The 14,466-nt window shown below is 44.4% G+C and overlaps 2 protein-coding genes across 2 annotated transcripts; both read left to right on the top strand.

Moving 5' to 3' along the window:
• The first annotated feature begins 1,393 nt into the window (after positions 1 to 1,393).
• On the top strand, positions 1,394 to 3,525 carry LOC102574807 (testis-specific serine/threonine-protein kinase 1). Its single transcript, XM_006260117.4, has one exon. The coding sequence runs from the start codon at positions 1,512 to 1,514 to the stop codon at positions 2,595 to 2,597; it is 1,086 nt and encodes a 361-aa protein (XP_006260179.2). The 5' UTR covers positions 1,394 to 1,511; the 3' UTR covers positions 2,598 to 3,525.
• Positions 3,526 to 11,797: 8,272 nt separating this feature from the next.
• On the top strand, positions 11,798 to 13,303 carry TSSK2 (testis specific serine kinase 2). The gene has a single exon (XM_006260116.4). It carries the CDS (start codon positions 12,150 to 12,152, stop codon positions 13,086 to 13,088), a length of 939 nt encoding a protein of 312 aa, XP_006260178.3. The 5' UTR covers positions 11,798 to 12,149; the 3' UTR covers positions 13,089 to 13,303.
• Positions 13,304 to 14,466: the final 1,163 nt, after the last annotated feature.

The following is a 14,466-nucleotide window of genomic DNA, read 5'->3' as shown; positions in this document are numbered from 1 at the left end:
CCCCAGCTCTGCCCAAATCCTTCCATCCCTCTGTACAGATGCCTCACCCCGCCATCTTCCCCCGCCTCAACTTACTTGCTGGAGTTGCTCTCCAGGCTGCCTGGTGGCCATGTGCATATACATGCATATGATGTCCCCTGCCTGACTGCCCTCCTGCTGCTCCCCCAGCCCCTTGCAGGCTGGAACTCTGCTCTTTGCAAAAGTGGAAAATCCATGTGTTTCTCTATTAAAATGAAAAATCAGTGGGGGGGTTTTGGGTAAAAGGGAAAACCTGCAGGTTTTTCTCATTTTTCCATGGAAAACAGAAAACCCGGATCCCTGCTAATGAGTTTACTCAAGGGCACAATATTAGCCCTAGAGCTGGGATTAATAGCTCTCAGACCTCAAGGCAAACCAAGGCAGCAATGGAAAGATAACATAAAAATTGATCTGGAAGGGATAGGCAAAGGTGCGACAAGGTAGAAGGAGATTGTAGGTTGTAATTGTAATTAAGGGAGTAAATTGTAATTAAGGGAGTTATAGGCCCCCAAGGCCTATGAGACCAGGACAAGGGCAAGGGTGCACTGGGATTAGAGTCCATACTTCCCATCTCTCAAGCTTCTGCTTTGACCATGAGATTATCCTTGCTGCATTTAGGCCACGCTCCTCACACACAGATCTCGTTCAGACTATTGTGTAAGAATACTGCATGCACTGGTATAACCTAGGTTCAAATACCTGGAAGAGTCTGCTTTCCATCTTTGACCCAGGGCTGCCTCCTTTATTGTCAGTGTTTGCATGGAGCACGTCTCAGGCCTCGGCTTTCTTTCTCTACTGTTTGGTCTTGTCGAGTTTTTCTTTGCTAAGTGTTTGAACATGTGTTTGCTGCTTGCCTTTACCTTCAGCAATCTGCAAAAAAAACAAAACAGAAATTAATGAAAATCTGTTTCTTCTTTACAAGGTGGAGGCCAGAATTTGGTGGGTGGGTTTTAAGGCTTCTTACACTTCAAATGCTGTATTTGGACTATCCCATTTTTAATAGCCGCTTATCACATTCCCTGTCTTTGTCTGGTCCCACATCTCACTCTGCAGGTCCTCCCACCACAAAAATGGTTTTAATAACAGAAAGCTCGTCTTTTGTCTGCTCTGGTTCTTCTGACCTTCCCCTCTTTTTTGTGCCTATATCCAGGCTGTAGCCAAATCTTGCTCCTTCTTCCCCAAAACGTCTAGAATTCGACCTTTTACTTTTATTCGATCTACTCCAGACCCCAATTATTTCCCCTCACTTTCCTGTCCAGATAATGAAGTGGGATATACGTCCTATTTTATACTCAGTCACTGTTCATAGCGTCTCTGCTTTATGACATCATACGTTCACATCACATAGTAAACAATAACAAAGGTTCCACATCAACTGACTTAAAAGAACAGGACATCCTGGACGACTACTATGGAAAATATATTAACAGACTGCTAGCATATGTAATGCACAGTCAACTTCAACTAATGAATCCCTTGTTGCCTCTGGCACCATGGATGATGCTGCAGTCCTTAAAAAGAGACGCTATGTGCTGGGAATGAAACTGGGAGAAGGATCTTATGCTAAAGTAAAATGTGCCTACTCTGAAAAACTGAAATTCAATGTGGCAGTAAAGATCATAGATAAGAAAAGAGCGCCTCGAGACTTCCTGGAAAGATTTCTCCCCAGGGAAATAGATATTTTAGCAAAAGTAAACCACTGCTCAATTGTCAAGACCTATGAGATATTTGAGATATCTGATCGCAAAGTTTACATTGTGATGGAGCTTGGTGTACAAGGAGACCTATTGGAGTTCATCAAGACTAGAGGGTCAATCCCTGAGAATGTAGCTCGCAAGATGTTTTACCAGCTAGGCTCTGCCATCAAATACTGTCACGATCTGGATATTGTCCACAGGGATTTGAAATGTGAGAACCTCCTTCTAGATAAGGATTTCAACATCAAGCTGTCAGACTTTGGCTTTTCTAAGTGTCTGTCTCGGGATGAGGATGGAAAAATTACTCTCAGTAAAACCTTCTGTGGTTCTGCTGCATATGCCGCCCCTGAAGTTCTACAGGGCATTCCCTACGAGCCCAAGATTTATGACATATGGAGTCTGGGTGTCATTCTATTTATAATGGTCTGTGGATCGATGCCATATGATGATTCAAATGTTAGAAAGATGCTGAAGATTCAGAAAGAACACAGAGTGCACTTCCCGAGGTCTAAAACCCTGGCAATTGAATGCAAGGATATAATTTACCAGATGCTGCAGCCAGATGTGAGTCGGAGGTTGAACATTGATGAGGTTTTGAGTCACATTTGGATGCAGACTCCAAAATCCCAAGGTCCTTCACCAGCTTTATATGCAAAGGCAGGCGAGTGTTCTCGGAACCTGGAAGAGGTAAAGCCAGAGCACAAGCAGGAAAACGAGCCCCAGGCGGAAACAAAAACAGACAAGAAGCATGAATTTAAAACAGCAACCAAGTTGAACTTGTCTGTAAATGCGGAAGATGCTGTGCAAGAGGAAGGGCAAACAGAAATTGATGTTCTTGCAGACCAAATGCAAAAAACACAGATAAAAAATGGCAGCAATTAAAGAATATCTACCTGCAAGATTGGTATTTTTCACAGCACCAATGTAAATCATGATCAAGGCTGTTATGCGAACTTTAAAAAGGGACTAAAGGAGGAAGCAGCAAAAAAGCCTAGAACTATTAACAATTACATGATTTTTTGATGTCTCTCTTGATAATCATATAGCTGAATCAATAAATCACTAAATTCATTATCACATGTTAACCAGAAGGAAAGGAGTATATTTTTTCCCTCCATGTTGGAATGGTGTGGATTCTAGCCTAGTATAAGCCTCCTTTTACTATCTGTCCTTTTCCAGTCTTGTGCTATTATGGGATCTATCAGCATTTTAATGTTTGGGAACGCAGAGAATTGCAGCCTGCTCATTCTTTTATTCAGTGGAACAAAAAGCTATTGTTTCCTTCCACTAAGTACTTATTTAAGCAACAGGGTGCAGTGTTGATCTCTCAAGTCATCTGAAAATGTTATACTTGAAAGGACCTTGTTCTTATGTGCAAGTCATCAGCTCCAGTCCTGGCCACACATGTGGTCTCGGGCTGTCACAAGGCCGAGATCCATTAAAACAAGTTTGCATGGTTCCCAATTTGTGCATGCAGGCACATGAAAGGGCATTTTAAGACTAACTTTCATATGCCAGTCACAGCCGTGCGAAGCCTGCAGGGTTCAGTTTGTGATCCTGTCCCTGAAATAATCTCCATAATTTACTCCACAGGAGGCTGGAAGTGAAACAACCCCTGTGTGTTCAGAGGCTGGGACCTGCACAGATGGACTTCCTCCTTTGAACAGTCACACTTCCCCCAGTCTCTGGAAGACCCCAGCTAGCCAGTTGTTGATGGAAACCTCATTGACATCTTCCTTTTCCCACTTTGTTCTATACTTGGTGGCTCAATTGTATGATTTGTACCATAAAACAATTCTAATTAAAGATATTCCAGGGCAGCTCTTGAGAAAAACCAAGGTGAAATTCTGCTTTTTTTTTTTTTTTTTTTTTGCTAATTCCTCTACTGTTTCTTCTTAAGCAGCAGAATCCAGTGTTGGGTTCCTACAAATGGCAGCAGATGATCTGCAGCATCCCCCATCTCCAGGCTGTCTTGTGCAGACAGTCCTGACTCCTTACTACTATGCAAGGTATTTTTTGGAACGATAATTGACTGGATTCCTGCTTTCATTTAGAACCCAAACAAGGTTTCTTACCATGTTTCCTATTTTTGCAGGTGGCTGTTCCCATGTGATGTTTGTCCCAAAAAGCTGGCCCATTTAGGTTGTATGGTATGATGCAGTAGACCTGCTTCACACACCTCCCTCTACCCTAATTATTCTCATGTCACCAAAGGGGTTTCCTAGCAAAGCAAGTTGATGCTTTAATCTCTCATCTCAATGCACAGCCTTATATTAGACCAGGGAAAGTGCATCTGAAGCATTCACTGTTGGCTTTGTCAACCATCCCACAAAACCATCAGCAAGCAGTCCTAGTACTGTGCCTCTTTAACATGCAAGAGAACTGTACCAAAAAGATACAGCACTCTAATGCCTGTTACCTAGACATTGTCACCAGAGTCCCAAGTCTCTACTGAAAGGGCTAACACAGGCCAAAATCAATGTGTATTAGCAGAGCAATATGAGTGAAATTCATATCGCAGGTTGCACAAAACCATTTCCTCACTGTCGAGTGAATGAAAGACTCACCTGCACTATTAAACAAGCCAGAGAAGAAATGCAACCCTAACCATGCTAGGAAGACGGCAGTTTAGAGAAACTGTTGGCTTCCCAATATCAGGAGACACCCTGTAGAGAAGGTAGGCTCCAGCACACATTTTCCCTTTACTATTATTTCTCCATCCTCTATGGACCTTACAAGAAATGTTTCCATTCTTGACTAGCTTCTGAAGATGGCAACAGTACACTAGAGATAGCTCAGTGAATCCTCTGTGCTTTTTTAACGTCTCTCATATACTTAGCTTTCCTTGCTGCAAAAGCAGCTCAACCCATACTAAAAGAACAGGCAATTTATCAGGCATCAATTCCTTTTCCCTTCTAGAGAGGTCTGAAATGTTTGTGTGAAGACAGCTTTGAATCTTTGAAGAATCTGTGTTCTTATTCATTCATTTGCATAACCCCAGGAAGCAACCAAGTTAAAACAAACCCATTTTGCAAAAGGAACAACCGCACAGGAAACTGAAGGCCCCCAGCCAGTGTTGCAGCAAGTCAGTAGCAGAAGTGGGATTAGAAGTCAAGTTTTCTGGGTTTCCAATCTCAAATACAAGCCAGTAGATCTAAATGCCTCTTCCTTCCGGGGTAACCATTCTCCACGCACAACACCCCACCTCCCCCTTCCAACACCATAGAACTGAACTACTGAACAATTTCATCTCTGATCACTTAAGGAAACCCGTGTAGAGACACACGCAGGTCTGGGGAGCTGCACTACGTTCCACTCCTTGCAGAGTAGGATATCAACAACCACAACTGCAGATTATGGTTAGGTCAGATCTCATCCATTTAACAGGCCCCTGTGTCCACTGGCTTTCACCCCATCTTCATCCATCTCCGCTTGCATCCCCACTAGGGACTAATTAGCAGCTTGGCAGCAGAGTGGCATCTGGCTACCAATTCAGAGGTATCACTTGAAGCCTTACTCCACACTTGTGCAGACAACCACCCTTGGTCAAGCCAGCTGTGATTAGGATACCTGGCCACTGAGTCCAGGGAGCAAAAGGCATGTGGATAGGATTCTAGCTTAACTATACCAGCCCAACAGGCCACCTAAGCTCTGCTGAACCTTTGACCATTTCCGCCCAATCCAAGCAATAATCTTTCATACACTTCTTAGTGTCCCTAACACTGCAGCTCACTCTCATCATGTATGTTGGTTCCTCCAAAGTAAGCGCTAGGATGGCTCCTCTTTTCTCCATCTCTGCAACACCAAAAAGGACCTGGCTAAAGCCCCCCTGTTCAACCTGGAAGCCCAGTGCACTTTGGGGCTGCAAAAGCAATGGTAAACCTGAGAAGGTAAGTTAAAAGCATTAAAAAAGGGAGTCATCAGAAAAAAAATCCATGTTTGGGAAAACTAAGGGCAGTTAGAATGAGTTTTCAAAAAGTATATTAGGAGCAAAAGAAAGCTGAGCCATAGCATAATCTGGTAACTAAATGAAGACAGCAAAACTGTTGTTAGGAGTGATGCAAAAAAAAAACAGATGCATTCAAAAATAGTTCTGTTCAGCATGTGGAAATAATCAGGATGAAGTGCTTGTGTAACATCAGCGGGTGAAATAACAAAGGCAAATGTTAACATACATTATCTAAGAATAAACATTTTAAGCTAAAACGTCTAGATAAATTGCGCGCACAGTCATAAAAGAATGGACTTGGAAGGTACCAGCCTTGCAGATATTAATTGTAACACATCTCAGAATATCACAAAATTCCAGAAGATGGCTAATATTATAACAGTATTAAAAAATAACAATAAAGCAGCACAACCCAGTTAACTATAGGAAAGTTATCCTAACATCAATTACATGCAAAAGATAACAGAACAACAGACCATAGAATCTCAATTATTGGAAGTTTTTTAAGAGAAATTTAGGCAGATAGTGACTGGGATGGTTTAGCCAAGAATGATCCTGCCTTCAGCATGGCATTGGACTAGAGGACCTCCTAAGGTCTCTTCCAGCCGTACTTTTCCATTGTAGGTTGATTTAATTGACAAATTAGTGGATAATTAATGCTAGTCAAAATGGTTTTATAGGACATACGTCTCGTCAAACAAACCCAATTTAGTTCTTTGAATCAATTAAAAATCTGGATAATAAAAGTAACTGGAGATCTAATGCACTTAGAAATTTGTAAAATGTTTGACTTAGTCAATTCTTAATCCATTTATCATATAACTTACAGACGCTTGTGGTGGCACATTTTTAATAATGACTTTCTGTGCTACTAACTGACAGGTTCCAAGAAGAAGCTGTCAATGGCAACCTCCTCATTAAAGGGGGGAGGTTCAAGTGGTGTCTGCCAGGATCAGTACTAAGCCAGATTCCACTTGACACTGTCATCAAAGGTTTGAAATTAAACATTTAAAAAAAAAAATCAATGCTGAGAAAATTAATGGAGAACAGTGGTGAACTACAAGGATGACAGGGCAGTCAAGCAGTGTGATCTGGATCACACAGCAACCTGCATCCATTGTAAACAAAATAAATAAATAAAAGAAAAGCACGTTAATCCAACCAGATGGAAAGTTATATACCCAAGAGCAAGAAAGGCAAGTCATAGATACAGAACAGAGGACTGGACTCTGGAAAGCAGCAACTGAGAAGGAGTGAGGGGTCATAGCAAACAGGATATTCAGCCTGAACTTTTATGTGTGGATGTAAAAAAACAAATACTATCTTGGGATATATAAATGGCTAAAGTGGTGAGTAGGAGGAAGTAGATTTTACCTCTGTATATAACACTGCCTAGACTGACAATGGATACAGTTCTGGTGTCTGAATTTTGACAAGGATTGAAACAAAAATGATCTGGGATCTAGCAAAAACAGCCCTCAGTGAGACTTACTGAGAACAACTCTGTTTAGTTTTTCCAAAAGGCAGATGTAAAGGTGATTGAGACAGGCTGAATTTCTACTTTCAGGGTGAAACTCAGCCAAATACATCTAGTTGCTGCATATAAAGGTATTATCTTGCATGAGAAATATATAACTGGGTGTGGAAAGATGTGTACACAAGCATGGAGCCTCCATATAGGGTTCGATTCTCTGAATTTTACAGCAGAAGTGGACATGGGTAAATTAGATTACATTTACACTGTTCAGCTTTAAGAAACAAGAATATTAGCCACCAAAATAGATTTTTATATTTATTACATTCAAAAAAGCTCAATGAATTTAGGCCTTTGAAAAATTTGCAAGCTCTCCTGGTTGAACTATATTTATTTCAAAAAAGAGGCTTTTCTTACTGGCTCCTATGGTATAATAAATAATGTGTTTTAGAAATGTCATTATAATAGATTGAATAACATTCCTAAGACTGGACAATTTAAGACTTAAACAGGAAGCCATTTTTTGAAAGTCAAGCATTCCATAGGGCTTCTCAGGTTATTTTGTCTTCTCATAAGCCATACAAGCAATAACCTAAGACTGAGGCTACTAATTATGTTAGTATCCAACCTACATGCAAAATACAGTAGCGCAGCAGGCCAAAACATATTATTTCATAGTAGTTAGGGGGTCAGAAGGGACCTGAATAGATCATCTAGTCTAAACCCCAGCTACTGTTTGGAGCACACGCTGGGATCACATGACCGCAGACAGGTGTTCATCCAACCTCTTTTTGAATTTACCCAAGTTAGGAGCGAGGACCACTTCCCTAGGAAGTTGGTTCCAGATCCTAGTCACCCTAACAGTGAAATAGTGCCTCCTAATCTCTAACCCGAACCTATTCTGCAGCAGCTTCTGGCCACTGTTCCTCGTCACCCCAGGTGCTGCTGGGGAGAATAGGGCTCTTCCTATTTGCTGCTGATCTCCCCTACCGAGTTTGTAGGTAGCCACCAGGTCCCCCCTCAGCCTCCGCTTGCTGAGGCTGAACAGGTTCGGGTCCCTCAGCCTCTATTCATAGGGCCTGCCCTTTTGCCCTCCAACCAAGCGGGTGGCCCTCCTCTGAACCCTCTCAAGGCAGGCCACATCCTTCTCAAAGTGCAGTGGCCAGAACTGGACACAGTACTCCAGTTGAGGCCAGACCAATGTTGCATGGGGGGGGAGTATTACCTCTCTGGACTGGCTTGAGATGCACCTTTGGATGCACGACAAGGTGCAGTTGGCTTTGCTGGCTGCAGTCTGGCATTGGCGGCTCATGTTCATCTTGGACTCAATAACAACTCCAAGATCCCTTTCCACCTCTGTGCTCACAAGGGGGGAGCTCCCCAACTTGTATGTATGCTGTGGATTCCTTCTCCCCAGGTGCAGCACCCTGCATTTATCTACATTGAACCCCATCCTACTACCATCCACCCACTTCTGTAGTCTGTCTAAGTCTAATTGCAGCCTCTCTCTCCCTTCGAGCGTGCCTACCTCTCCCCACAACATGTTTTCCACCCCCTCGTCCAAGTTGCTGATGAAGATGTTGAACAGTGTAGGCCCCAGGACCGAGCCCTGGGGGACCCCACTGTTCACATCCGGCCAGGCTTTATTAATACATAAGAAAACAAAAAAATCTAGTACTTTTCAGACAAGAACAGGAAAGTTAATTTAAATTTTTTCCATTCAGCTGGTAGGAATGAATGGAATAATAATTTTACCAGGGAGTTAAAAGTGTAAATAAGCTGAGGTTTCTTGTAGATGATCTGCTCTTGGATGTTTCATAGGTTTCATAGACATTAGGGCTGGAAGGGACCTCGGAAGATCATCGAGTCCAGCCCCCCACCCAAAGGGCAGGAAATCAGCTGGGGTCATAGGATCCCAGCAAGATGAGCATCCAGTTTGCTCTTGAAGGTGTTCAATGTAGGCGCTTGAACCACCTCCGGTGGCAGGCTGTTCCAGACCTTGGGGGCTCGGACAGTAAAGAAATTCTTCCTTATGTCCAGCCTGAAACGGTCTCGTAGTAGTTTATGACCATTCGACCTAGTCGTCATCCCTTGGGGCGCTCTGGTGAACAAATGTTCCCCCAGATACTGGTGGTCACCCCTGATAAACTTGTAGGTGGCCATCAGATCACCCCTGAGCCTGCGCTTTTCCAGGCTAAAGAGCCCCAGGGCTCTCAGCCTGTCATCGTAGGGTCTGCTTCCCTGACCTCTGATCATGCGTGTGGCTCTTCTCTGGACTCTCTCAAGCTTCTCCACATCCTTTTTGAATTGTGGAGCCCAAAACTGGACGCAGTACTCCAGCTGCGACCTCACTAAGGCCAAGTACAAGGAGAGAATTATGTCCCAGGATTTGCTTGAGAAGCATCTATGGATGCAAGCCAGCGTTTTGGTCGCTTTACTAGCCGCAGCATCGCACTGCAGGCTCATGTTCATCTTGTGGTCAATGATGACCCCCAAGTCTCTTTCTTGCATAGTGCTAGCCAACATAGCACTGCCGAGCCTATAAGGATGCTGCGGGTTTTTCTTCCCAAGGTGGAGAACCTTGCATTTATCGGTGTTGAACACCATCAGATTCTCGTCCGCCCACTTGCTGAGCCTGTCCAGGTCAGCCTGGATCACCCGCCTGTCTTCTGGTGTGGATGCTTTGCCCGAAAGTTTGGTGTCATCAGCGAACTTGGCCAGTCCGCTTCTGACTCCAGTGTCCACATCATTAATGAATATGTTGAACAGTATGGGTCCAAGGACAGAGCCTTGGGGGACCCCACTGGTCACAGGACACCACGATGAGTGACTTCCATCAATTACTACCTTCTGGGTCCGAACCCAGAGCCAGTTTTCCAGCCAGTGGATCGTGGAGTACCCAAGGCGACAATTGGCCAGTTTCTCTAAGAGGTGATTATGGGAAACCAAGTCAAAGGCTTTTTTGAAGTCAAGATATATGACATCAATCTCTTCTCCCTTGTCCAGGTGATAGGTCACCTGGTCGTAGAAGGAAATGAGATTGGTCAAGCAAGACCTACCCGCAACAAACCCGTGCTGGCTATCCCTTAAGATGTTGGTGTCGGTCAGTCCATTAAGGATGGCCTCTTTGATAAACTTTTCTAAGATCTTCCCCGGGATAGAAGTCAGGCTGATGGGCCTATAGTTAGCCGGATCCACTTTCCTCCCTTTCTTGAAGATAGGCACCACGTTGGCCTTCTTCCAGTCTTCGGGCACTACACCAGAGCGCCAAGAGTTTTCAAAGATCCGCGCTAGAGGCTGGGCTATGATGCTCGCCAGCTCCTTGAGTACCCTGGGGTGAAGATTGTCAGGGCCGGCTGACTTGAAGGTATCCAGCTTCTCAAGATGTTCCTTCACGAAGTCAGCATCAATGGAGGGCAGGGGATCACCCTCATCCGGACTTCCCTGTCCCGTAGCGGGCATGGGCATCCCATGGGACTGATGAAAGACCGATGCAAAGTACCTATTTAATAGGTTGGCTTTTTCCTGGGCGTCAGTTGTCAGTTGCCCTGTCTGGTTCAGCAGGGGTCCAATGTTGCCCCTGCTTTTCCTCCGGCTCTCCACATATCTGAAAAAGGACTTTTTATTGTCCTTGATGCTCAAAGCTAGTTGGAGTTCAGTTGCAGCCTTGGCTTTCCTGGTCTGCTCCCTACAGGACTGGACCAGTGCAGAATAATCCTCCTTGGAGGTGACTCCCATCCTCCATCCTTTGTAGGCCTTTCTTTCTAGCCTCAGGAGGTCTGCTAGGTCCTTGGAGAGCCAGGGGGCTGCTGTGCCCTCTTGCTGCCTTTCCTCCGAGATGGAATAGACTGAGTTTGGGCATTGAGGATCGCTCCCTTGAGGAGCAACCACTCTTCTTGAACTCCCCTCTCCCCGTGGTCATGGTCCCTTAGGGCCTCACTGACAAGTTGGCTTTCCTGAAGTCAAGGACTTCCGCGTTGCTGACTGACTTGCCAGCTTTTCGGCAGATGGTGAAGGTGATCAGCTCATGGTTGCTGTCACCCAGCTTCCCATCGATCACTAGTTCGCTGACTAGGTCCTCCCCAGTAGCCACCACCAGGTCGAGCAGCACTTTGCCTCTCGTTGGCCCATAGACTTCTTGAGTCAGGTAGAGGTCATCCACGCACGAGAGGAAGCTTTGCGACCGCTCAGATTTTGCTGAGCGATCCTCCCACGAGATGTCCGGGTAATTGAAGTCACCCATGACAACCATGGTCCTGGAGCATGCGGCTTCAGCCAGTTCCCGGGCAAACTCCTGGTCAAGCTCAGGACTTTGGGTGGGAGGTCTGTAGTAGACTCCCACCATTGTGTCCCCTGTGCCGTGTTCCCCACGGATTTTAACCCAGAGGGTCTCCAGTCGTCCACCCTGGTCACCAATATCGGCTTGCAGGGACGTGTAGCTTTCCTTAACATAGAGAGCTACACCCCCGCCCCTTTTCTCTACACGATCCCTCCTGTACAGGGTATAGCCATCTATACCCATGGTCCAGTCATGGGTGGAGTCCCACCAGGTCTCCGTGATCCCCATGACATCATAATTATTTGCATTGAGCAGGAGGACGAGCTCCTCCTGCTTATTCCCCAAGCTCCTGGCATTTGTGTACAGGCAGGCAAGTGCCCCCTGGGGGGCTCCTTCCTTGCCCACAGATTTTGCCAGGGCTGGGGCAGGGGTGGGCTCCCTTAAGTGCCTTGACCTGCTGGCTTTGCAAGGATTGCTCAGCGGGCCAGCTTTGGTTCTAGCTGCTTTATAATCATTCTGAAAAAGGCATGTTAATTCACCAGCCATTGTTAACAGATGTTTTGTGACATCACATGTCTACCTCATATATTAAACAATGCTGAAGGTTCAATCTGAACCAGCTTGAGAGAACAGGTCATCTCATAACCACCATGGATTTTATACAAGCAGACTACTAGCATCCATGATGCACCATCAACTTCAATTTATGACTCACTTGTTGCCTCCAGCACCATGGATGATGCTGCAATCCTTAAAAACAGAGGCTACATTCTGGGGACTATTCTGGGAGAAGGGTCTTATGCTAAAGTGAAATCTGCCTATGCTGAAAAAATGAAATTTGATGTAGCAGTAAAAATCATAGACCGTAAAAAAGCTCCTCCTGAGTTCCTAGAAAAGTTTCTCCCCAGAGAACTAGATATTTTAGGAAAGGTGAGGCACCGCTCCATTATCAAGACCTATGAGATATTTGAGACCTCTGAAAGCAGAATCTACATTGTGATGGAGCTTGCTGCAAAAGGCGACCTACTGGAGTTCATCAAAAGTGAAGGAGCAATGACTGAGGATGTAGTTCGCAAGATGTTTTGCCAACTGTGCACCGCCATCAAGTATTGCCACGATCTGGATTTTGTCCACAGGGATTTGAAATGTGAGAACATACTTCTAGATACGGACTACAACATCAGACTGTCGGACTTTGGCTTTTCCAAACAACTGAGTCGGGATCAAAATGGGAAAGTTATTCCCAGTCAAACTTTTTGTGGTTCTGCAGCATATGCCGCCCCTGAAGTTCTACAGGGCATTCCCTATCAACCCAAGATTTATGACATATGGTGTCTGGGTGTCGTTCTGTTTATAATGGTCTGTGGATCGATGCCATATGATGACTCAAACATTAGAAAGATGCTCAGGATGCAGAAGGAACACAGAGTGCACTTCCCTAGGTCTAAAAACCTGACAGTTGAATGCAAGGATCTAATTTACCGCATGCTGCAGCCAGACATGAGTCGAAGGTTGCGCATTGAAGAGGTTTTGAGTCATATCTGGATGCAAACTCCAAAATCTCAAGGTCCTTCACGAACTTCGGCTGCAAAGGAAGACGAGCATTTGCAGAATCTAGGAAAGGTAAAGTCAGAACACAACAGTAGGAATCCGAGCTCCCAGTGTAACTAGACAACAAACCTAAGTCTAAAGCAACTGCCAAACTGAATATAGTGCCAGAAACAGAGGATGCAATGAACTAGGAGGAGCATGCAGAGGTCAATGATCTTGCAGACCAAATGCAAAGAACAGAGATAAAATGGCAGCAATTAAAGATCTAACTGTCAATGTAGCTCTCACACAAGTTATGAGTTAGGGTAGGAAGAACCCAGTACAGGAGAAAGTAAAGTCCATTCATAAAAAGCAACTATTTTATAGCAATTATATTAAATTTTCTTCTAAACTAGTAACTATGTTGCTGAATTAAGGGGTTAAACAAGGGGACAATTTTAATGCTGGTTAGTGACTTTGCAAACCCATTCATCATAAAAGCTTATGAAGCATTTTTTCCTCCTATAACCTGCTATTGCTGAAAGCGCTGCCCTGACCCAAGGCTTCTTCTGCACAATGTGTCATTAGTCTCCTCCCCAATTCATATGTGGAAACAAAAAGCAGCAACTCGCCCTTTCCATGCCAGTGTTGTTATATGCATGGAACAAAGGGCCATTGTTCTTTCCCATCAAACGCTGACGCCAGGGTGACAGAGTCACGGTGTGTGCCAATTTCCCACTCAGCTTCACTAGGGACTGAATGCAGCACCATGCAGCACCATCACAACAGCAGGTCTAATTTGGTTTTTCATGATGGAGGCAAATAGGTTTTGCTAAACTGTGCGCGCCCCGCTGTTAAGAAAAACCTGACGTGCAGTTTATTTCAAATACCTAATAGGTTGGACTTCAGGGAAAAAGGCAGCAGCCGCAGTGTTTGCCACATTCTAACAGTAGACAGCTATTGGTACAAAAAGCAACAAGAGATTAGGAAACATTCATTTAAAAGCTACAGTTCTTCCTAGATAGGTACCTCTCATTTGAAGTGACACCCACAATTACTCTAAGAATACACCTGCCTGGCTTCAGTTTGTTTTCTAGGTCAATTTAACACACTTGGAGTTTACCTAATCCGTTTCCCACATCATTTTTAAGGGTCTCACAGAGATAGGTGCAAAACAGATTTACCAGGAACAGGGAGCATTGTTATGATGAGGTGGAAGCTGTGACTGTAAAACTACGATTTCCTTCTGAGGCATTCAAGGATAGTTGCAGAACCTGAAATTACTTTGGATTCTATTTTCAAAACCACTCTAATTTCAGGTAGTGCACATCCCTTTATTTAAAACCTTGTAGCACTTTGTTAACAATTTTAAGTTACCAGCTGTAATGCTCTTGCAGCCCTGAGTGGGGAGACGGGTTTAGAACAAGGTGAGCTTCTTTCTCAGCTATTGGATGGGGCAAATCAGATTCTGGGTGTCCCAACGTCCATGTCTGCCTATGTGAAAGTAGACTGAAAAATA

The sequence above is a fragment of the Alligator mississippiensis genome, chromosome 10 (genome assembly GCF_030867095.1).
Source record: "Alligator mississippiensis isolate rAllMis1 chromosome 10, rAllMis1, whole genome shotgun sequence".
Classification (NCBI taxonomy): domain Eukaryota; kingdom Metazoa; phylum Chordata; order Crocodylia; family Alligatoridae; genus Alligator; species Alligator mississippiensis.
This window is presented reverse-complemented; position numbering and strand designations above follow the sequence as displayed.